Raw genomic sequence first — 23,172 nt, forward strand, 5'->3', positions numbered from 1 at the left:
CCGGGTTCAATTCCGGCCGTTGTCTGTAAGGAGTTTGTACGTTCTCCCAGTGTCTGCGTGGGTTTCCTCCGGGTGCTCCGGTTTCCTCCCACATTCCAAAGACGTACGGGTTAGGAAGTTGTGGGCATGCTATGTTGGCGCCGGAAGCGTGGCGACACTTGCAGGCTGCCCCCAGAATACCCTATGCAGAGGATGCATTTCACTGTGTGTTTCGATGTACATGTGACTAATAAAGAAATCTTATCTTATCTATGGGGTAGAGAGAAACTAACTACTGCTCGTTGAGGAGACAGTCCAGAACTAAAGGGGTGGGGGATGTAACATTAAAATGAGAGCAAGTCTTTCAAAGGGTGGTGGAAATCAGGAACTTGCTTCCCCAAAGAGGTGCGGAGGGTTTTGAGAGGTAGCAGTTGATGAGTTGGGTTGCTGATTGGTTGTGATTCAATCACTGGTGACACAAGCTCAGGGGCTGAATGGTCCTGTCCCACACCCACACTCCTTGAGCCACTTTCACACAGGCAGGCTGAACGGTTGATGGCTTGTCTGCAACTGCAGACAGATGAACATCAGTTCAGTGCGCTAAGCAATCACCTGCTGATTCCAGTGGTGGCTTCCTTGGCATACGAACATATTGATCACACACAAAGGAAACAGGAGCCAGCCACTCTGCCCCTCAAACCTGCCCCACCATTCAATACCATCAATGGCTGACCTACTCTAGCCTCATCTCTCCTACTGTGCCAGTTCCCCCATAGCCTTCAATTCCCTGAACTTTTGAAAATGGATCTACCTCCCCCTTTAAATACCAATGACCCAGCCTCCCCAACCCTCAGGGGCAAGAATTCCAGAGATTCTCCAACCTCTGCTAGACGTTGTTGCTACCTACCTCAGTTTTAAATGATCACCCTCTAAACGTTAACAGTGATCCCTTGTTCCAGACTCTCTCAGCAGTAGAAATATCTCACTGTCAACCTTATCACATCACCTTTGTTTCAATAAGATCACCTTCATTCTTCTAAACTCTGAAGAATGCAGGTCTAACTTTTTTTTAAGACGTTTGTGATGGGACAGCCGTCTCATCTAGGAATTAGCTCAGTGAATCTCTTCAGGGCGTTATATCCCAATGGTGTTATATCCCTTCTTAAGTAAGGGGATTAAAGCTACACAATGGGAGCTGCAGTGGACCTCTCAACCTCTTGAGCTTCCTCTGGAGAGGAGGAACTGAATGCAGATCAGGTGATCATTTTGCCGAGCCCCTGCGCTCAATCCACAGGAGTGATCCCATACTTCTGGCTGCCTGTCACTTTAATTCTCCATCCCACTCTGATCTCTCTGTCTGTGGGCTCCTGTACTGTTACAGTGAGGCTTAATGCAAGCTAGAGGAACAACATCTCATCTCTCGTCTGTGTACGTTGCAGCCTGCAGGACTCAATATCGAAATCTCCAACTTTAGATAACTCGTTCTTTATGGTTTTTATCAGGATTAGCTATTTTTACTTGACATCCCCCTCTCCCTTTTTCTTTCTGCCCTCCCCCCGCCTAAACTAAATTGCTTCTCTCTTTCTCAGTTTATCAGAACTGAAACGTTAACTACTTCTCGCTCCACAAATGCTGCCTGCCCTGCTGAGTTTTTCTGGCATTTTCTGTTTTTCTCATTTCTTCTTTTCACTGAAGTTCTGACTACAATCTCAACTCCGTATTGTGGCCTACCCCTGGATAACCTTTCACCCCCTTGCTTATTAAGTATCTAACTTTGCCTTAAAAATATTCACAGACTCTGCTTCCACCAAGTTCCAAATACTCACGAGGCACAGAGAGAAAATATTTCACCTCACCTTTGTCTTAAATGGGTGATCCCTTATTTTTAAGTGAACCTTGGTTCCAGAGGCCAAGATCAAGGACACCCTTCAGGACTTAACAGCCCAGGCTACACTGTGGGTGGTTTCTACCAAGTGAATCTGCGTGTGCAGGCAGGTTAGGCATTGAGGGAGGTGGGGATTACATGGGTTCGAAATGTTGAGGTAAAAGAGAAATGAACATCTCTGCTGGACCAGCTGGGTTTCCAAAGAATCTATATTAACGGTCAGGTGACATTCATTTGCCCTGTTGCTAGGTTTTTGTTGCTAGGTAACAATGAAGAGCAATCCTTCAATGGTAAAAAAAATCCTCCTTTCTGCTCTGTTTACAGCGTGGAATCTCTGTTTGTCATTAATAAACAGAAGGGCTGCAGGATTTGTTGCCAAGTTCGGAGGCCTGCAGGTTGCCTGGTTAGAAACACTGCTCCTGATAACCATACCCTATGTTTCACATTCCCCAGTCAATTCAGAGTCCGTTTGCAACGAACGTCTTGAGCGCCCAAGCATTCAATACAGACAAGAATTGGGAGAAGCATCTCATCAAGGCATCCGTTCTTTCTTGGGACACTTCCAGGGGATAAGTAAACAGTGATGGGATCACAACATCCAGAGACAGCAGCAGATGGTGTGACCACACCGTCACAGTGTCAGTCGCACAGTGCGTGGGGAAACACCGTCACAGTGTCAGTCGCACAGTGCGTGGGGACACATCGTCAGTGTCAGTCACGCAGTGCACGGAGATGCACCGTCAGTGTCAGCCGCGCAGTGTGTGGGGACACACCGTCAGTGTCAGTTGCGCAGTGGGTGGGGACGCACCGTCAGTGTCAGTCGCGCAGTGGGTGGGGACGCACTGTCAGTGTCAGTCGCGCAGTGGGTGGGGACGCACTGTCAGTGTCAGTCGCGCAGTGGGTGGGGACGCACCGTGTCAGTCGCGCAGTGCGTGGGGACGCACCGTCAGTGTCAGTCGCGCAGAGGGTGGGGACGCACCGTCAGTCGCACAGTGTGTGGGGACGCACCGTCACAGTGTCAGTCGCGCAGTGTGTGGGGACGCACCGTCAGTGTCAGTTGCACTGTCCGTGGGGACACACCGTCACAGTGTGAGTCGCACACTCAGGGTCACTCTGTGGAGAGGTCCGTAAGGCAATGACAGGGCTCCAGTGTGAAAGGATCCACGGCACAGTGCAAGTCCACACTTTCAACGGGCCAGTTGTTCTCGATGCTACACACCTTCTGAGGAAACAAGAGGCATCAAGAAAATGAAGAATGACAGCTCACCATTAAGGCCAGGGCAAAGATGTTATGTTTTCCCAATAGCACCGTCTCATTCGACATCACAAACTTCAACAAATTGATTAGTGCTGCAATGAGATGAAGCAGACAGTAAGAAAACGATATACATTTTCAACACAGTTTGGTCTGAATTTCACACTTGCGCTCCAGGTAGCGGGAATGATTCATTGGCCTCCAACAACTGATGCACCTCCCTGGAGTGGGGGAATCCATGCTCTGGCCAAAAGGAATGGAGCTTCCCCCTGCACGGCTCGTCTGCAGAGATTGGGTAATGCAGTCTGGCCAGCCAGATCAGAAACAATTCAGCATTGGTGAAGCATTTGCTCTCTTTTATTCATTACATATGACAACGGCAAAGCCAGTATTTATTTCCCATCCCCAATCGTCCGAGATGCTGCCAGTGTGAACCTTTGCTGTGCATGTAATGGAGATACCCCCACAGTTCTGTTAGGTATGGGCTTCCAGGATTTGAAAGCAGCAACAACGAAAGGACTGTGATGCATTTCCAAGTCAGGGTAGTGTGTGACTTGGGAGAGATGCCCAAGGGGTGGTGTTCCCAAGCACGTTGTCCTTCTGGAAGTAGAAGGTTTGGGATGCACTGCTGAAGAAGTCTTGGCAAGTTGCCCTGATGCATTTTGCAATGGAACACATTACAAACATGGTGGTGGAGGGAGCAAACAAGATGGGGTACCTATTAAGAGGGCTGATTTGTCCTGGATGTTATTGAACTTCTACTGTGTTGTTGGAATTATATTCATCCAGGCAAGTGGAGAGTACTCCATCAGACTACTGAATTGTGCCTTGTAGCTTATGGAAACTTTCACAGTGATGGGTATTGAGCGACTCGCCACAGAACACCTAACATAGCTACAGTCATCTGTAAGGCCAGCAGAGAGTTGTGGAAACAGCCCAGCGCATCATGGACACCAGCCTCCCCTCCTTGGACTTTACCTCTCATTATCTTGGTGAAGCAGCCAGCATAATCCAAGACCCCACCCACCCGGGTCATTCTCTCTTCTCTCCTCTTCCATCGGGTAGAAGATACAGGAGCCTGAGGGCACGTACCACCAGACTTAAGGACAGCTTCTACCCCACTGTGATAAGACTACTGAACAGTTCCCTTATACAATGAGATGGACTCTGACCTCACAATCTACCTTGTTGTGACCTTGCACCTTATTGCACTGCACTTTCTCTGTAGCTGTGACACTTTGTACTGTTATTGTTTTTACCTGTACTACATCAATGCACTCTGTACTAACCCAATGTAACTGCACTGTGTAATGAATTGACCTGTACGGTTGGTATGCAAGACAAGTTTTTCACTGTACCTCGGTACAAGTGACAATAATAAACCAACACCAATACAGTGCCTAGGTCTTGCTGCATGGAGGTATGGCCCTTTACAGTATCTGAGGAGTTGCAAATGGAAGCCCCAGGGAACATCCTCACTTCTGACCAAATGACTGAAGGTAGTTCGACCAAGGACACCGTGGAACTCCTCAGGAATGTCCTTTGGCCAGGATTACTGATCTCCAGCAAGCACAATCATCTTCCTTTGTGATGGGCATGACAGAAGCCGGGGGAGACCTGTCCTCCAGTTCTTCCTCCTGACTGCACAAATGCAGGGTCAGTGGTAGCTCTCTGACCTTGGAGAGGTTTGTGGGTTCAATTGCCACGTACTGTGTGAGGCAGTCCTGGCGTAGCAAGGGTTGCCATGATGTGTTGCCAGAAGTCGCAGTCTTCAGATGAGGCAATAACCTGTAAAGTTCAGGTACCCTTGAGTCTAAAGGACAAAATGCCCATCAAAGTCTCCAGGCAATTGAACTGACATTCCTCCCCCAACCAACTCTACAGAAATGGCGGCTAAAACTTTCTGCTGTTTGAGAGATCTTGCTGTATGCGCAAGACACGATGACTACCCTACATAGAACAGTAAAGCACAGAACAGGCCCTTTGGCCCACAATGTTGTGCTGACATAGCTAATCCCTTCTACCTACAGAATGCCCAGATCCCTCCATTTTCCTCTCATTCATGTGCCCATCCAAGCCCCTCTTAAAAGCCCCCACTGAGTTTGCCTCCACCACCCTATCAGGTAACGCATTCCAGGCATCCACCACTCTCTGAGTGAAAAACGTACCCCTCACATCTGTTCTGATCCTACCCCCTCTCACAAATGCATGCCCTCTGGTATTGGATCGTTCAATGATGGGGAAAAAGATATTGCTTGTCCAACCTATCTATGCCCCTCATAAGTTTATACACTTCCAACAGATCACCCCTCAGCCTCCGCCGCTCCAGAGCCCAAGTTTGTCCAGCCTCTCCTCTAATCCAGGCAGCATCCTAGTAAACCTCCTCTGCACCCTCTCTAAAGCCTCGACATCCTTCCTGTAGTGAGGTGACCAGAATTGCACGCAATACTCTAAATGCAGCCTAACCAGAGTTCTATAGAGATGCATCATAACTTCTTGACTCCTGCACCCAATACCTCGATTAATACTTACAATACCTATACTTACAAAGTGAATAACTTTGAGGAACTTGCAGGATTTCTTCTCAGACTGAAGAAATGAACCTCAGATGGTGAGGCATCCATTTTGCTGAGTCTGAATAATTTCCAGCAAAGGGGGAGCCAAAAGAGACAGCGGCAGATGGTGGTGGCAGATGCTACAGTGCGGGAGAGATTGAGCCTTGCTGCCTGTGCTGTGTTGTGCTGCTGATCAGATCTGGCTGCAAGGCAAACTGATCAGGAGCCAGGCAACAGCAACTGCAGCACGGTAATCGTCCAGGGGAAGGAGCTCAGGCAAAGAGTTTATTCAAACCGCAGGAGGGGGACAGAAAACCAGAGAAAAGATAGAGCGAGTGAGGGAAACGGAAACAGAGAGATTGCAATGCAGTGAAAAGAGGGGGTGAAGCTGGAAGAAAGGAATAAATCAGAAAGAACAAAAGGAGATCACTGCTCCTGGCACAGTGGTACAGCAGGTAGTGCTGCTGCCTCACAGCTCCAGGTTCGATCCTGACCTCTGCTGCTGTCTTTATGTATAGTTTGCACGTTCCCCGTTCTCCATTTCCCTCTACAACCCAAAGATGTGCAGGTTGGTAGGTTAATTAGCTGCTGTAAATTGCCCCTAGGGTGTAGGTGAGTGGTAGAATCTGAGGTGATGGGAATGTAGAGAGAATAACAGTGGGGTTAGTGCAAATGGCAACATGGAGTGAGTGGGCTGAAGGGCCTGTTTCCATGCTAGATCCATGACCACACTACCTCAATAGCTTTGATGCTCTGAGGCCACCACAGTTAGAGCTTCAAGTCCCCCTGGGAATGAACATCACCAACAGCCCATAGATGCCACGGCCAAGAAAGCTCACCAGTGCCTCTACTTCCTCAGGAGGCTAAAGGAATTCAGTTTGTCCCCTTTGTCTCTCACCAACTTTTATTGATGCACCATAGAAAGCATCCTATCTGGATGAATCACAGCTTGGTATGGCAACTGCTCTGCCCAGGACTGCAAGAAACTGCAGAGGATTGTGGACACAGCCCAGCGCATCACAGACACCAGGCTCCCTTCCTTGGACTTTGTCTTTACCTCTCGTTGTCTTCGTGTAGCAGTCAGCACAATCAAAGACCCCACCCACCCAGGTCATTCTCTCTTCTCTCCTCTTCTGTCGGGTAGGAGATACAGGAGCCTGAGGGCATGTACCACCAGGCTCAAGGACAGCTTCTACCTCACTGTGATAAGACTATTGAACGGTTCCCTTGTACGATGAGATAGACTCTGACCTCACAATCTACCTTGTTGTGACCTTGCACCCTATTGCACTGCACTTTCTCTGTAGCTGTGACACTTTACTCTGTACTGTTATTGTTTTTACCTGTACTACCTCAATGCACTCTGTACTAATTCAATGTAACTGCACTGTGTAATGAATTGACCTGTACGATCAGTATGCGAGACAAGTTTTTCACTGTACCTCAGTACAAGTGACAATAATAAACTAATACCGATATCATACGTTGTACTACTCTATAGCTCTAGGCTCCAAGCACAGATGACAATATAGAGAGAGAAGTTGAGGTTGCAGGTCTGGAGGTTGAGAGGGTCACAGCTTGGTCTGAGTGGCAGAGAACAGTGGTGGGCAGATGATCACTTGCCCTCTGACAACAGAATAAAGAATGCTCATGCAGATTTCACAAACTCGTGACATCCAAACTTCACAGAGTGTTGTCCTCACTGTATGCAGGAACTGTTAGTGCCTAGAACACCCAGCAGCCAATTTGGAGACAGGAAGCTCCCACATATAGTGGAAAGAAGCAAACAACAATCAGAACAATCAATTCCCTTCAGGTGACTGATGCTGAAAATCCAGAATATGGAAAATGCCAGAAACACTCAGCAGGTCAGGCAGCATCAGGGGAGTCTGACGAAGAGTCACTGACCTGAAACATCGACTCTTGTTTTATTCCCCACAGATGCTGCCTGACCTGCTGAGTGCTTCCAGCATATTTAATTCGCAAGAGGCTGCAGAGGGTTGTAGACTCAGCCAGCTCCATCATGGGCACAACCCTCCCCACCATCGAGGACATCTTCAAGAGGCGGTGCCTCAAGAAGGCGGCATCCATCACCTAGGACCTTCACCACCCAGGACATGCCCTCTTATCATTACTACCATTGGGGAGGAGGTACAGGAGCTTGAAGACCCACACTCAATGATTCAGGAACAGCTTCTTAAGATATTTTTATTAGTCACATGTACATTGAAACAAACAGTGAAATGCATCTTTTTGCGTAGAGTGTTCTGGGGGCAGCCCACAAGTGTCGCCCTGCTTCCGGTGCCAACATAGCACGCCCACGACTCCCTAACCTGTATGCCTTTTGAATGTGGGAGGAAACCGGAGCACCCGGAGGAAACCCATGCAGAGAGAACGTACAAACTCCTTACAGACAGCGGCCGGAATTGAACCCGGGTCGCTGGCGCTGTAATAGCGTTACACTAACTGCTACACTACCATGCCTGCCCTCTACTTCCCCTCCGCCATCAAATTTCTGAAAAGTCAATGAACACTACCTCATTATTCCTTTTTTCTGCACTATTTGTTTTTGTAATTTATAGTTTTTGTGTCTTTGCGCTGTACTGCTGCGCAAAATGACAAATTTCACATCATACATCAGTGATAATAAATCTGATTCTGAAGGTACTAACTAAGTGATGGGACCTCAGAGTGATGCCGTGTTAGAAAGGCAACAACACCAATACATTGCTTCTCTGACAGCATGGCATTCCTTCCCCCCACAGTTGTTCTCCCTCACAGCTGACCATCTCACAATGCAACGGTCCCTGCGAAATGTCCCACAAGCAGCAGAGGTTATGGGGGATAGGTAAATAGAGTTGCCACAATGTAATCAAATGGCTGAACGAGGCTCAAGGGATCCAGTTGCTTTACTGCTGTGGCTACAGGGCACCAAGCAGCAGATTACTAACATTGATGATGCCTGGCCAACCAGCTAATGCGCTGTGCTTGAATGAATTAGTGCAACAGAGACATCAGCTCCTGACTACCTGCAACGGCAGCTTGTTCTGTTCCATTATTTCTGCTATAACTTCACTGAAACTGATGTGAATAACATAGTGGTTAGCGCAACGCTATTACAGCGCCAGCGATTGGGGTTCGATTCCCGTCGCTGTCTGTAAGGAGTTTGTATGTTCTCCTGTGTCTGCATGGGTTTCCGCCAGGTGCTCCGGTTTCCTCCCACATTCCAAAGACATACAGGTAGGTTAATTTGGGGTTTAAAAAATGGGTGGCGCGGACTCATTGGGCCGGAAGGGCCTGTTACCACGCTGTAAGTAAAACTTAAAAAAAAATTTAAGTAATTATGTTCCCCTCTTTCAGATGCAGTCATTTTCCATACAACGCAAGAAACATGCAGATACCCCCCAAAAGATTTTCTGCTTCATCAGATCCACTGTTATTATTCCAGCTTACTACCCTGCATTTATTTTTATAGTAATCACAATGCTGGAGATCTTTAGTCACAATGTTCTTCTGGCTCACAACAGAGACAGAATCAGTGAATTGTACAGCACAGGAGGCCATTCAGCCCATCTTGTCTTTTTGAAAGTGTGATCCAATTATTCTTTCTCCAAACCCACAGCCCTGCAAATTGTTCCACATCAAGTATTTATTCATTATCAGCTTGGAAGTTACTGTTGAATCAGCTTCCACTACTATTTCAGGTAATGCGGTCCGGAACATCAACAGTTCACCAGTTAAACACGAGTTCTCCTCAAACAAAATAGTCTGTATTTACACAGCTATCCTCAGCAGCGTAAAAACCTGACCTCCGTTCTGTCTGTGTGGAGTTTGCCCATTCTCCCTGTGAACATGTGATATTTCCTCCCCTGCCCTCCTCCGCCAGACGCTTGGTTTCCTTCCACATCCCAAAGACATTGCTGGCATGTTAAAATGTCCATTCTGAATTACGCCCAAGTGTAGATGAGTAGTAGTTGAACTAGACTGGACAACAGGCATCTGAGAGCCAATAGGATTACTCTGAAAGTTGGCAGAGGCTTGACAGGCCAAATGTCTTCCTTCTACGTCACAAGGAAATATTTCTTCTACTTTATTCTAACAAACCTCTCTTAATTCTAAACAACCTTTAAATCTCCTCTTAATCTCACTGTAACAGTGGAGAGGCTGAACAGATGGGACAATTCAGGTGGATAGATACCCCAACCATATACACAAATCAAACTGGCAGTCCTGTTTATTTGCAACATTCTATGCTTGCTGCCAAACCTCAAAATCAGCAGTAGGCATCGACTCGCTTTAATAGTTAACAATGCACCTTGAACATCTCCTGGGCACTCCAGCGCTTCCCTGCATCCCCAATCAGCCACTCATTCACATCTGGGACCCCAGATCATGGAGCTAGTTTCAGATGGGTTCAAAACCTAACCATGACTGCACTGCAGAGTATGGAGAAGTGCATGAGCTGGACTGAATGGTGAGCTGCACAGGTAGTTATGATAAAGAGACAAGAGACTGCAGATGTTAGAATCTGGAGCAACAGTCAACTGGAGGAACTCAATGGGTTGAGCAGTATCTGCGGGGAGGGGAAGGAATCATCAACATTTTGGGTTGAAACCCTGTATCAGGACCATAAGGAGTGCCTGTGGAGAGTGACAGTGACACAGTTAAGGGGAAGCTAGATTAATACACAGGCAATAAGCATTTAGAGAAGACAAGATATAATAATGGGAGGAGGTCTGCATGTAACGTGAATGGTGACATGGGCCAGCTCAGTTTCACGGCATGTTGCAATGTTGTCAATTCTATGAATCTCCAGGTGGGGCAGAAACGGATAAATGAATGGGAATGGGGAGAATGAACCATCGTCTTTCAGCACCCCCAGATACCAGCATTCCCCACAGTGTGCAGGTGCAAAATGATGGGGTAAGAAGTTAAGATTTCTTTATTAGTCACGTGTACATCGAAACACACAGTGAAATGCACCTTTTTGCGTAGTGTTCTGGGGGCAGCCCGCAAATGTCGCCACGCTTCCGGCACCAACATAGCACGCCCACAACTTCCTAATCTGTACGTCTTCGGAATGTGGGAGGAAACCGGAGCACCCGGAGGAAACCCACGCAGACACGGGGAGAACGTACAAACTCCTTACAGACAGTGGCCGGATTTGAACCTGGGTTGCTGGCGCTGTAAAGTGTTACACTAACCGCTACACTACCGAGAATAAACCAAGGAAACTCTCGAGCCTGCTACAAAAACAAGATTATGATCAATCTCATGCTGAGTCCACATTCCTGCCCTATTCCATATATCTTTGATCCCAGTCATGAGCTAAATTTCATCAACCTCATCCCTCTTGGATAAAAACTGCTAAAGATTTAGAAATTTTTCCTCATCTCAGTCCTAAATGGCCATCCCTTTACCTGAGATATTGCCCCTTAATTACGTACTCTTCATTGAGAGGGAACAGTTTCCCACCTTCCAATCCCTCTCAGAACCTTGTATGCTTTGATGGAGATGTGTACTAAACTCCAATGAGTGCAGGTCAAGTAACTCAATCACCCTTCATAGCACAAGCCAGCCCTTCATCCCAGGAACCATTCTTGTACAACCAGGCTGCACTGTCTCCCAAGGCCAGGATATCTTTCCTTAGACACTTTAACCAAAACTGCTCCCATGCAGGGGTATTCCCATCAAGGGTACTTGCAGGGTTGCAAATACCCAAAAATTGCAATCCCAATTTGCAGGGTTTTGACCTGAAACATCGACAATTCCTTTACTCCCACAGGTGCTGCTCGACCCGCTGAGTTCTTCCAGCAGATTTTCTATTGCTCCGGATTCCAGCGTCTGCAGTCTCTGTGTTCCTATCAAATCCTGGCACCACTGCAGCAAAACTACCTTACTCTTGTGCTTCCTTTGCAGATGAAGACCAAAAAATTATTTGCTTTCCCATCAGTTTGTTCTAAACTGCAAGTTTAGTTTATGTTTCATGAGCCAGCACACCAAGATCCCCTAATGTGTTGAGATGGACTCTTGACCTCACAATCTAACTCGTTGTGGCCTTGCACCTTATTGTCTGCCTGCACCGCACTTTCTCTGTAACTGTAACAATTCATCCTGCATTCTGTTATTGTTTTCCCTTGTACTACCTCAATGCACTGATGTAATGAAATGATCTGTATGGATGGCATGCAAAACAAAGTTTTTCACTGTACCTCGATACATGTGACAATAATAAACCAATTTACCAAGATACCTGAAATATCCAGGACCTATTTTCTCACAATTTTAAATATATTCAATTTTTTTTCTTCCTACCAAAGAGAATAACCTCACTTGTGCCTGCACTATAGGCTGTCTGCCACCTTCTTTCCCTCATTCTTAATCTGTCTTTCTCACTTTGCAGGTTCTTGGCATGCTCCTTTCAAATCACTTAGCTTTCTATCATCAGCAAACTTACATTCTACCTTTTCATTCCACTCTTTAAAATAAACTTTGAACAGTTAGTCATAGAGCAGTACAGCACGGATACAGGCCCTTCGGCCCAATCAGTCCATGCCGACTACGGTGCCCACCCAGTTAGTCCCAATTTCCTGTGTTCGGCCCATATCCCTCCAAGCCCCGCCCCTCCATGTGCCTATCCAGGTGCTTCTTAAATGACAGTATTGTACCTGCCTCACCCACTTCCTCTGGCAGCTTGTTCCATACACTCACCACCCTCTGTGTGAAAAAGTTGCCCCTCAGGTCCCTTTTAAATCTTTCCCCTCTCACTCTGAATCTACGCCTCCTACTTTTGGACGACTCTACCCTCGGGGAAAAGATTGTTACCATCCACCTTATCTATGCCTCTCATAGAAACATAGGAAAACTACAGCACAATTCAGGCCCTTCGGCCCACAAAGCCATGCTGAACATGTCCCTACCCTAGAAATTACTAGGCTTACCCATAGCCCTCTATTTTATTCAGCTCCATGTACCTATCTAACAGTCTCTTGAAAGACCCTATCGTATCCGCCTCCACCACTGTTGCCGGCAGCCCAATCCACGCACTTACCACTCTCTGAGTAAAAAACTTACCCCTGACATCTCCTCTATACCTACTCCCCAGCACCTTAAACCTATGTCCTCTTGTGGCCACCATTTCAGCCCTGGGGAAAAGCCTCTGACTATCTACCCGATTAATACCTCTCATCATCTTATACACCTCTATCAGGTCCCCCCTCATCCTCCGTCTCTCCAAGGAGAAAAGGCCGAGTTCCCTCAGCCTGCTTTCATAAGGCATGCTCCGCATTCCAGGCAGCATCCTTGTAAATCTCCTCTGTACCCTCTCAATGGCTTCCACATCTTTCCTGTAGTGAGACGACCAGAACTGAGCACAGTACTCCAAGTGGGGTCTGACCAGGGACCTATATAGCTGCAACAATACCTCTCAACTCCTAAATTCAATTCCCCGACTGATGAAGGACAATACACCATATGCCTTCTTAACCACAGAGTCAACCTGCGCAAGCGCTTTGAGCGTCCTATGGACTCGGACCCCAAGATCTCTCTGATCCTCCACACTGCCAAGAGTCCTACCATTAATACTATATTCCGCCAACATATTTGACCTACCAAAATGAACCACTTCACACTTATCTGGGTTGAACTGCATCTGCCACTTCTCAGCCCAACTTTGCATCCTATCTATGTCCCTCTGTAACCTCTGACAGCCCTCCAAACTATCCACAACGCCCCCAACCTTCGTGTCATCCGCAAACTTACTAACCCACCCCTCCACTTCCTCATCCAGGTCATTTATAAAAATCACAAAGAGTAAGGGTCCCAGCACAGACCCGAGGTACACCACTGGTCACGGACTTCTACTCAGACTACGACCCTTCAACAACCACTCTTTGCCTTCTGTGGGCCAGCCAGTTCTGGATCCACACTGCAATGTCTCCTTGGATCCAATGTCTCCTCACCTTCTCCATAAACCTTGCATAGCGTACCTTATCAAACACCTTGCTGAAATCCACATACACTACATCTACTGCTCTCCCTTCATCGAAGTGTTTAGTCACATCCTCAAAAAATTCAATCAGGCTCGTAAGGCAGGACCTGCCCTTGACAAAGCCATGCTATTTCTAATCATATTATACCTCTCCAAATGTTCATAAATCCTGCCTCTCAGGATCTTCTCCATCAGCTTACCAACCACTGAGGTAAGACTCACCAGTCTATGATATCCTGGGCTATCCCTACTCCCCTTCGTGAATAAGGGAACAACATCCGCAACCCTCCAATCTTCCGGAACCTCTCCCATCTCCATCGAGGACGCAAAGATCATCGTCAGAGGCTCCGCAATCTCCTCCCTTGCCTCCCACAGCAACCTGGGGTACATCCCATCCGGTCCCGGCGACTTATCTAACGACGCTTTCCAAAAGTTTCAGCACCACTTCTTTTCTAATATCTACATGCTCAAGCTTTTCAGGCCGCTTCATGTCCCCACTACAATCCCCTAGATCCTTTTTTAACATTTTGATGTTAAATTTTTAACATTTAACTTTTAACATTTCGAGAAGGTCTCCAATTTGAGGGCCAAATGCCCATCTCTGTGGTAACCCACCAATAATAACCTGCCAGCCTGAAAAAGACTCACATCCCTACTTTCTGTAGTCACTCCTTTAACCAATCCTCCATCCTTGCTAACGTATTATCCCTACACTGCAAAGCTTTTGTTTTGTAACAACATAAAGGTGTTCATGCTTTGGGCTTGTGACCGACAGGCTACTCTCCGCTTGAATGGAAAGACATTAACAGTTCACCACAGTCTAGCACACAGCAAGGATGATGGAGGAGGGTGGTACTTCTGCAAATTAAAACCTGCAGCACCAGGCACTTTTCAAAGTGACGCTCCTGTCAGCTGTGATCGCCATGAAGGAATGCAGGGCTGTAAGTTACAGAGAGAGGCAGCACCCCCATCAAATGGCCAATAATCTTTAAGTCGAGTTTAATTTATGCTGTTAAAATGCTTGCTTTTCGGTATCATTTTACAGTGAGGACTACAAAGTGCCCCCTGGGGTAAATATCTGCCAAAGCTTCTGTTGCTGATTCTCATCAGTTGTAAAGTTATCAGGGGGACAAGACTATACTCTGTAGTTGGATGGTACTTCCAGCCTCTTTCACAAAAAGCTTGGGTAACATAAAAAAAAAGGGATTCCTTTAAGTTCCTTTGCAACTTGTAAGTTAAGGAGGAAACCTAACAGCCAATCTAAGTACAGCAAGATCCCATAAATAACTGGAAATTTTCTGTGCCCCTACGACCTTTGGTGTTTCCTCTAAGTGGTGTTCAACACAGGGGAGCAATGAATCCTCCACTGAGGATGAGTGGAAGATGGTAATCAGCAAGAGGTTTGATCACTCATGTTTGACCTTGTAGGATCCAGAGTCAATGCTTCTGACTCCCAGGGGCCATTCCCTCCGGTATGGATTCCACTGTGGTGCCACCTTTGGCTCAGTGCATCCTAGAAGTGGGAGAAGACACTCGCAGGCAGGCAGAAAGCATGTTGGAACTAGTAAGGACACTCTGCCGATAATCACTAAGCACATTAAAGGTGTATGTGCGTCTGCGTGTGTATTATACCCCGAAAAAGCAGACAGATTAAAAATCTTAAACACACTCTGTGCTGAAGGATTATAATGGAGGGATCTGGGATGTTGCCTGGACAAGCAGTTCCCATCACACTTACAAAACATGACACCATCCAGGACTTGGTTAGCACCCCATTCCTTCCTTAAATACATACTTATAGACTGTGGTGCGGTGTAGCCTGTCCACAACATACAGCCCAGCATATTGTCAAAGCATCTCCCAGCCTTGAAGAGCCATGGCAGCAGCTACAAGGCATCCACAAGCTCCCCTTCAAGTCACATGTCACCCTGACTCACAAACATATTCAATGATGGAACAACGTTGCTGAGGCTAAAGGCTGCAACTACCAGCCAAACTCTGTGGGTTAACATCACCACAAAAACTGAGGCAAGCATTTCACCAGCAGCGTCCCAAGGAAGCGGTGATTAGCGCCCACATCTAGTGAATGAATAAAACAAAACGCCTGAAAGGTAGGAGGAAAAGGTCAGGCTGTTGCCGACTACATCAGTTGTACTGTTCACCCAGGATGGGCACAACCCCAGGTGTTGATGAGGTGGGCTTTGTACGGCTGCCTTGACTGGCTGGGGCAAGGTTGACCCTTGTGGTCCATCAGCTCTAATTACATTATATTTTGTCATAACTGCTCAGTAAATATGAAGCCTTTGGAGAACTGGAGTCAATCACATTGCTTGTGAAGCTGGAGTTAAGATATAAGGAGACAAGATAAGGACACCAGACTTCTTCACTGAGGGAACACTGGTCAACCATCTGGGTCATCATGGCGAGACATTCATTTCACAGATACCTTTACTGATAATTCAACATTTATTCAATTAACTGAACTTAAATTCCCTCCCATGGTAGGATTGTGAACATGGGTCACCACAGCAGCCCAACTTCTGGGTTATTTGTTCAGTCACATGACAGTGTCTCTCTTCTTATGGTAAGAAGCACATGGCATTGCTGCTTCACGGCTCCCGGTCTCCTGCTGCTCTCTGTGTGGAGTTTGCACGCTCTCCCTATGATTCTGTGGATTTCTGCTGGGTGCTCCAGCTTCCTCCCATGCCCCAAAGGTGTGCTGGGAGTTTAACTGGCTGTTGCACATAATGCAGGTGAGTGAGAAAAGAATCAAGTGGAGTTGATGGGCATGAGAGAGGGAAATGTTGGCAGGATACAGGGAAATAAAAGGAATGGGTCCGAAAAGATTGCCCAGGCTGTAAGTCCGTATTGCCTGGAAGGGCCAAATGGACTGCTTCTGGTCATTGGAATTGGTTTATTATTGTCACTTGTACCGAGGTACAGTGAAAAACTTGTCTTGCATACCGTTCATACAGATCAATTCATTACACAGTCCATTGAGGTAGTACAGGGTAAACAATGCAAAATGCAAAGTATCACAACTACAGGGAAAGTGCAGCACAGGTAGACAATAAGGTGCAAGGTCATAATGAGGTAGATTGTGAGGTCAAGAGTCCACCTTATTGTACTACGGAACTGTTCAATAGTCTTATAACAGTGAGATAGAAGCTGTCCTTGAGCCTGGTGGTACATGCTTTCAGGCTTTTGTATCTTCTGCCTGATGGGAGGGGGAAGAAGGGAGAATTCCTGGGTGGGTGGGGTCTTTGATTATGCTGGCTGCTTTACCGAGGCAGCAAGAAGAATAGACAGAATCCATAGAGGGGAGGCTGGTTTCCATGATGTGCTGAGCTGTGTCCACAGCTCTCTGCAGTTTCTTGCATTCCTGGCAGAACAGTTGCCGTACCAAGCCATGATGTATCCAGATAGGATACTTTCTATGGTGCATCGATAAAAGTTGGTGAGCATCAAAGGGGACATGCCAAATTTCTTTAGCCTCCTAAGGAAGTAGAGGCACTGGTGAGCTTTCTTGGCCATGGCATCAATGGGTACATATCGGATCACACTTCCTCAGTGTACATTGTCTAGCTATGAATAACAGGGCACTCACCTGACCAGAGCTCACGCCAGGTGTAATGTAATCGCACTCGGCATTTCTTCTGGTAACAGATGAGCTTGTGGACAATCTGAACACACCGCCTACAAATAAGCAAGGGAGAAGAGTTATACTGACAAAAATTATAGCATAACCATTCCGTAAATGAACCCATGATCAAAGAGAAAGGCAACCAAAAGCCTGGTGATACAAGGCGGTTGAAGGAGGTGAGAGGGGGGCATGGGTTGAGGGAGTGGGTGTGTGGGTTACCATCTGGATGGCTGAAGACAGGGCAGCTGGTGCTCAGGTGAAGGAAGTAGGAAACACAAGAGCCAGCAGTTGCTGGAATCTGGAGCAACAAACAAACAATGTGCTGGAGAACTCAGCGGGTTGAGAACTCAAAGGAATTCTCTACATTTTGGGTCAAAACCCTGCATCAGGACTCAAATTCCTCCACCCTAAAAATAGATGCTGCTCGACCCGCTGAGCCTCCAATGGACTGTTTGTTGCTGAAGGAAATGGGAGATGGAACACAGACCACGTGGAGAGTTCAGAGGAAAAGGGTCGAACGGTTGATGGTAGTGACAGCTGCAGACAGGGGCAAGTTCACAAAGGAAGTCAGAAAATGCGAGACTTTTGCAGAGTCATTCTAGGTCAGCTGGCATGAGGGTGATAGACGAATGGGAATGAGTGCAGAGCTTCAGTAAGCCCACATCAACACTGGGTGAAAGCTGGGAGGTCAACCAGGAGAGCACTCGAGTCCAGATGTGATGAAGACAGTAGAAGAGAGAGATGAGCAATATCGTTAAGGTGATAGACAGGATACAGGATAGGAAACTCTCAGCTCATGTGCAAAACCAAGGTACTGCCTAACTCACCAAGGAGGGGTCAGGATCACTGCGTATGGAACTAGCAGGGAGGTGCAGAACAGAGTGGCACATCGAAGTAGGCATGAGAGTTATACAGCACAGAAATAGGCCGTGGAAGTAGGAGTGACCGTGCAAGGGTTAATACATGACTGCTACAGGAAAATGACCGCATTATCATTTTAGACTTCAGTCAAGCGCCGTGGCAGGGGAAGGAACAGGACTGAAGAGCTTCACATGGACCTGTGGGGAAGCTGAGCACAGATTTGGGGAAAATAAAGTTGGAGGTGCAGTGATGTTTACAGGTGGATCGTCTGGATGCGAAATGACAGCAGCCTTCAATTCAAGTAAAGGGAGCACAGTTCAGTATCCGAGGAGAGGGAAGCGATCATAATGGAAGGGAGATTGTGTGGTCAGCAGTTTATTGAGACTACTGGTCAAGGGAGAAGCAGGTGGGTGTCATTGGGAAGAGGAACTGAGAGATTATTGGAGGGAATTGGGACAAAACATAAGATCAAGACCAGCCTGGTAGAGGTGGTGATGGTGGATTCTAGGGGAACATTTAGCTTAGTGGGTAAGTGGAAGCAGCAGAGGCAACAAATGATACACATTTAGTTTTGGAGACAAGGGTGAAGGGAAGAGGGAGAATAGAAGCCATGATCCTGAACTACAGAGCAGGATCACGTTACGGACCTCTGAGCCAGCTGGGCAGCACAGACGCTGGGCAAACTTTGGACTTGAGCAAGCAAATAAGTGTGCCGCAGGAGGTCCAACAGCAATGGAAGACAGTAGAGGATTAACAGGAAAGAAGGGATTTCAAAGTGGAAATGAGTAAGTGGTTGATCAATGGCTTCAGAAAGACTGTGGTGCAGTAAGTGGATTAAAGAATCACAGTGCGCTAAGTAATGTTCATGTGCATTCTAGCTATACAAAGTTTAATTAATCCATTCAAGCAGATGCCATAAAATTATTACCATTGGTACCTTTTCACAACCCAAGCTCAGTGACTGCAGAATTTCACTGACTTATATACAACAGTGCAAATCCTGGGTTTAAGTCTATGCTGGTTACCCAGGTCTCAGGGAAGGATCAGTTCCCCATTTTATTCATTGTATGGAGTCTCACTGGACTTCAAATCATCTGCCTCTTAAACAGGCTTCTGGTGAACACCATCAGCCTGGCTTATAACACACAGGCAAGGTACAGGGAGGAGAAACAAAGGATGCTAGAATCTAGATGAAGAACACTATGATGCCGGAGGAAGTCAGCATGGCCTGCTAAGTTCCTCCAGTATCATAGTGTTTTTCAAGGTACAGGGAGGAAACTAGTGCAAGGAGGAGAAGTCGCCTCAGGAGGATAGGCAACAAATAAATTCAATACACACAGAAAATACCGGAAATTCTCAGCCGTTTAAGTAGCATCCATGGAAAAACAGAGTTAATACTTCAAGTCCATCGCCATTCATCAGAACCCCACTTCCAAATTTTCCTGCAAGTTTTTTCCCCAATATCTTCCATTATGGTGGTAACGAGTGTGAATTGTACTACTGGCTTTGCACCAGTATGTGGGAGGGTCCAGAACATGGAACAGTACAGCACAGGAACAGGCCCTTCAGCCCACCATGCTGTCAATCCAGACTAATCCCATCTGCCTGCACATGGTCAGTATCCCTCCATTCCCTGCCTGTCCGTGTGTCTATCTAAATGCCTCTTAAACGGTGCTATTGTATCTGCCTCCACCACTTCCCCAGGCACCTACCACTCTCTTTGTAAACTATAAATCCCTAGAGGCATCTTCTGGTTTTATTACGATGAAAGGAAAGATGGTAAGTGGGTGGATAGGAGGGGTTTAGAGGGATATGGGCCAAATGGGACTAGCTAGATGAGCACCATAGTCGGCACGGATGAGTTGGGCCGAAGGGCCTGTTTCTATGCTGTATCACCGAATGACCTGAACCATTAACTATTTCTTTCTCCGCAGATGCTGTATGACCTGCTGAGCATCTCCACACTCTTTTTGTTTCAGATTTCCAGCACCTGCCGCACTTTGCTTCTGACTGAGTAAATTATCCTGAACTTACATGTATAGGTCCATGGGGAACTCTTTCATCATGTGCGTGACCATAAATTCCACCATTAGATCTGGAAAACACAATGAAATACAGTTATAATGTGGATGAAAGTTGGCTACTTTCCACTAAGACTAAGGGAGCTAGGGCTTTACTCTTTGGAGAGGAGGAGGATGAGAGAAGACATAATAGAGGTGCACAAAATATTAAGAGGAATAGATAGAGTGGACAGCCAGCATCTCTTTTCCCGGGGCACCAATGCTCAATACAAGAGGGCATGGCTTTAAAGTAATGGGTGGGAAGTTCAAGGGAGATATCAGAGGAAGGTTTTTTTTACCTAGAGAGTGGTTGGGGCATGGAATGCACTGCCTGGGGTGGTGGTGGAGGCAGGTACAGTGGTCAAATTCAAGAGATTGCCAGATAAGCATATGGAGGAATTTAAAATAGAGGGATATGTGGGAGGAAGGGGTTAGATAGTCTTAGGAGAGGTTTAAAGGTCGGCACAACATTGTGGGCCAAAGGGCCTGTATTGTGCTGTACAGTTTTATGTTCTAATTATCACCCCCCCACTCTGATCTTGCTGACTTTGCTGTTTGACAACGTTACCTACTTTGGGGCTGTTTACTTAATAACTGTGGTTGGAAGGTGCAGCATGACACTACATGAATCAAAAAGCTTTTCTCTTCTCCCCTTCCCCCCCACTCCCGGCTGCCATCTACAGCAGAAACAAGAGAAGGTCGGCTTTGTACCAGGGCAGTCGGAGGATCAAGCAGCCCGCTCACAAATCCACAGAAGATTTGAACCGCACCAATCTCATGATCTGTTTCAGGACGCCAGAGACACATAAATTTCTCCCCACTCCAGCATCAATACTTCCACTTCTCTCGATAGGGAAAAAAAATTGATGGCTGCAATGACTGGTCTGGGATTGCTGCCACCTCAAGTTATACCCAGTGCTGAGGTAATGTTCAATATAGTCATTTCCAGCGTTGTAAATATACAACACACGTCAACTCAACGATAAATAAGCATGAGTGCCTGTCAGACAAGGAACTCATTGAGGAATTAATTGCTCTTCACTGCAAGGCTGAAGGACTGATTAACAACATAGTTGCAGTACTTGGGTGCCTGCAATCTCGTAAATCCTGAAGACATAATGAATAAAGTTATTAAAATGGAAAACCGTATAAAAGGACATGTTGTTTGCAATGGCACCAACCAAATGCATTGTTGAGGTAATACAGGGCTGATCAATCTGTGCTTAGTTGGACAAAATACTAGACCAGATGCAAATGGGCTTGAAACTACAAGATAACAAATTCCATTTATATAGCACCTTTAGTAATAACAAAAATGCCTCAAGGTCCAGGACAAAAAAAAAATGCACACTTGATGCCATGTTCTTGGACAGAGTAGTAGAAGGGTTTAAGCAGGGGCTTCAGATGAGGAAAAGTGAGGTGATGTTTTTTTTGGGGGGGTGGGGGGGGGTGGTGTTGGATGGAAACACCAGAACTTATGTTTGGGTAGTTGAAGACACAGGGGGGTAAAGGCACAGAGAGCCCAACTATAAGTCAAGTAGGACCTGACTGTGCGCCTCAGCTTGAAGTCTGGTTAAAATCAGACTTGATCAGATTCAGTTTCACCAAGGTCAGATCTGGTTTTAATTGCAGATCCCTCGTGGCATTACGATCAAATTCAGGTATACTCAAGAGAAGCCAATATTGAAGGAATGCCGATATCCCACTGTGTTAAAAAGCTTGAGGACCACAGGGAGTGGGCAAGGCCTTGGGCGGGATCTGAAAACAAGAAATCTTAAATCAAGGCATTAGAAAATAATAGCGGGGGAAGTCGCACTTGACTGCAAACCACAACTGTGCACAAAGGTAAGGGAATAGGTCTAGCTGTGGTAACTTTCATAGATGGTAGAAAGACCATTGCACCTTTCATGGATTTCAGCAGTTTACAACCAATGACAAAATTGTGAAACGCAGTCATAGATGTAACATAGGAAATATTTGTGCACAGCAAGATCCCACAAGCAGCAATGAGATAACAAAATATGCTCTGTTTTAGCCAGGAACTAGCAAGGAACCTTCCCTCTCACTATAGTGAAATGGGATCTTTTTGGTCTCCACCTTCAGCACTCAGGGCCTCTGTTTAATACAAAGGATGCACTTCTGACAGTGCCGCACTCCCTCAGTGCTAGACTGGGAGTTTTCTGCTGATGTCTCTGCGACTCACAAATCTCTGTGGAGACCAGGACTGGAGTCACGGACATCACCTGGACATTGGCCGATGTATCAGTTAGCCCTGACACACTGAGGAGCCTCGCCCCATCCGGAAAAAATGGGCAGCAACTAGGGAGACAGGAAATACAGCTCAATGACACTTTATAATCATTTTGATTCCATTTCACAATGTCTGTATTTCCTCAAAAGCAACATCCACATTTACATATTCATTCCTTCTTGGATTGCCTGCAAGCAATTGATCAGTAAGACCACATTACCTGTACAGAGTACAAGCTCATTTTTGAACAAAAAGGATAAATAAAAAATGATACCATTTAGTTAAAATATAAAAAGTATATATAATATTAAATATTTATAAAATATGTAGATTAAAAAAGTAAAAGAACCTATGTATTCAAGTATTCCATTACCACAGCTCCACGAAGCTGCAATAATTTGATATTGCTTCTATATTTCCATAATTAGTTCTTTTCCAATGTGGTGCCAAAGTGGCCACAGTCTAATTTCTCATGCTGTTGAATTGGAGCTAAATTAGCATAATTCATTCATATATATTCACCACTAGCAATAATGAGTAGACTGGGCCAAACTGAAAATGGGACTATATTCTCTCTTCGATGGGGGGGCTGCCTTTTAATTCACTTGATTTGCACAGACTTCAGACATTCACAGCATGCAGGACGAGGTACAATCCTCAGTCTGTGTTGGGCAAATGATCTTAGCCACGACA

At 46.3% G+C, this 23,172-nt stretch overlaps 1 protein-coding gene across 2 annotated transcripts in view; it reads right to left on the reverse strand.

The window, feature by feature from the left end:
- Window positions 1-23,172, reverse strand: part of armh3 (armadillo like helical domain containing 3) — a 151,034-nt gene that overhangs the window by 51,314 nt on the left and 76,548 nt on the right. For both annotated transcript variants that reach the window (XM_052027108.1, XM_052027107.1), the window contains 3 exons: window positions 20,203-20,263; window positions 17,272-17,360; window positions 3,132-3,214 (listed from right to left, as the gene is read on the reverse strand). In XM_052027108.1, coding sequence (XP_051883068.1) covers window positions 3,132-3,214; window positions 17,272-17,360; window positions 20,203-20,263 — 233 coding nt within the window. The remainder of the gene's footprint in view (window positions 1-3,131; window positions 3,215-17,271; window positions 17,361-20,202; window positions 20,264-23,172) is intronic.

This window comes from Pristis pectinata, chromosome 12 (assembly GCF_009764475.1).
Source record: "Pristis pectinata isolate sPriPec2 chromosome 12, sPriPec2.1.pri, whole genome shotgun sequence".
Taxonomy (NCBI): Eukaryota; Metazoa; Chordata; class Chondrichthyes; order Rhinopristiformes; family Pristidae; genus Pristis; species Pristis pectinata.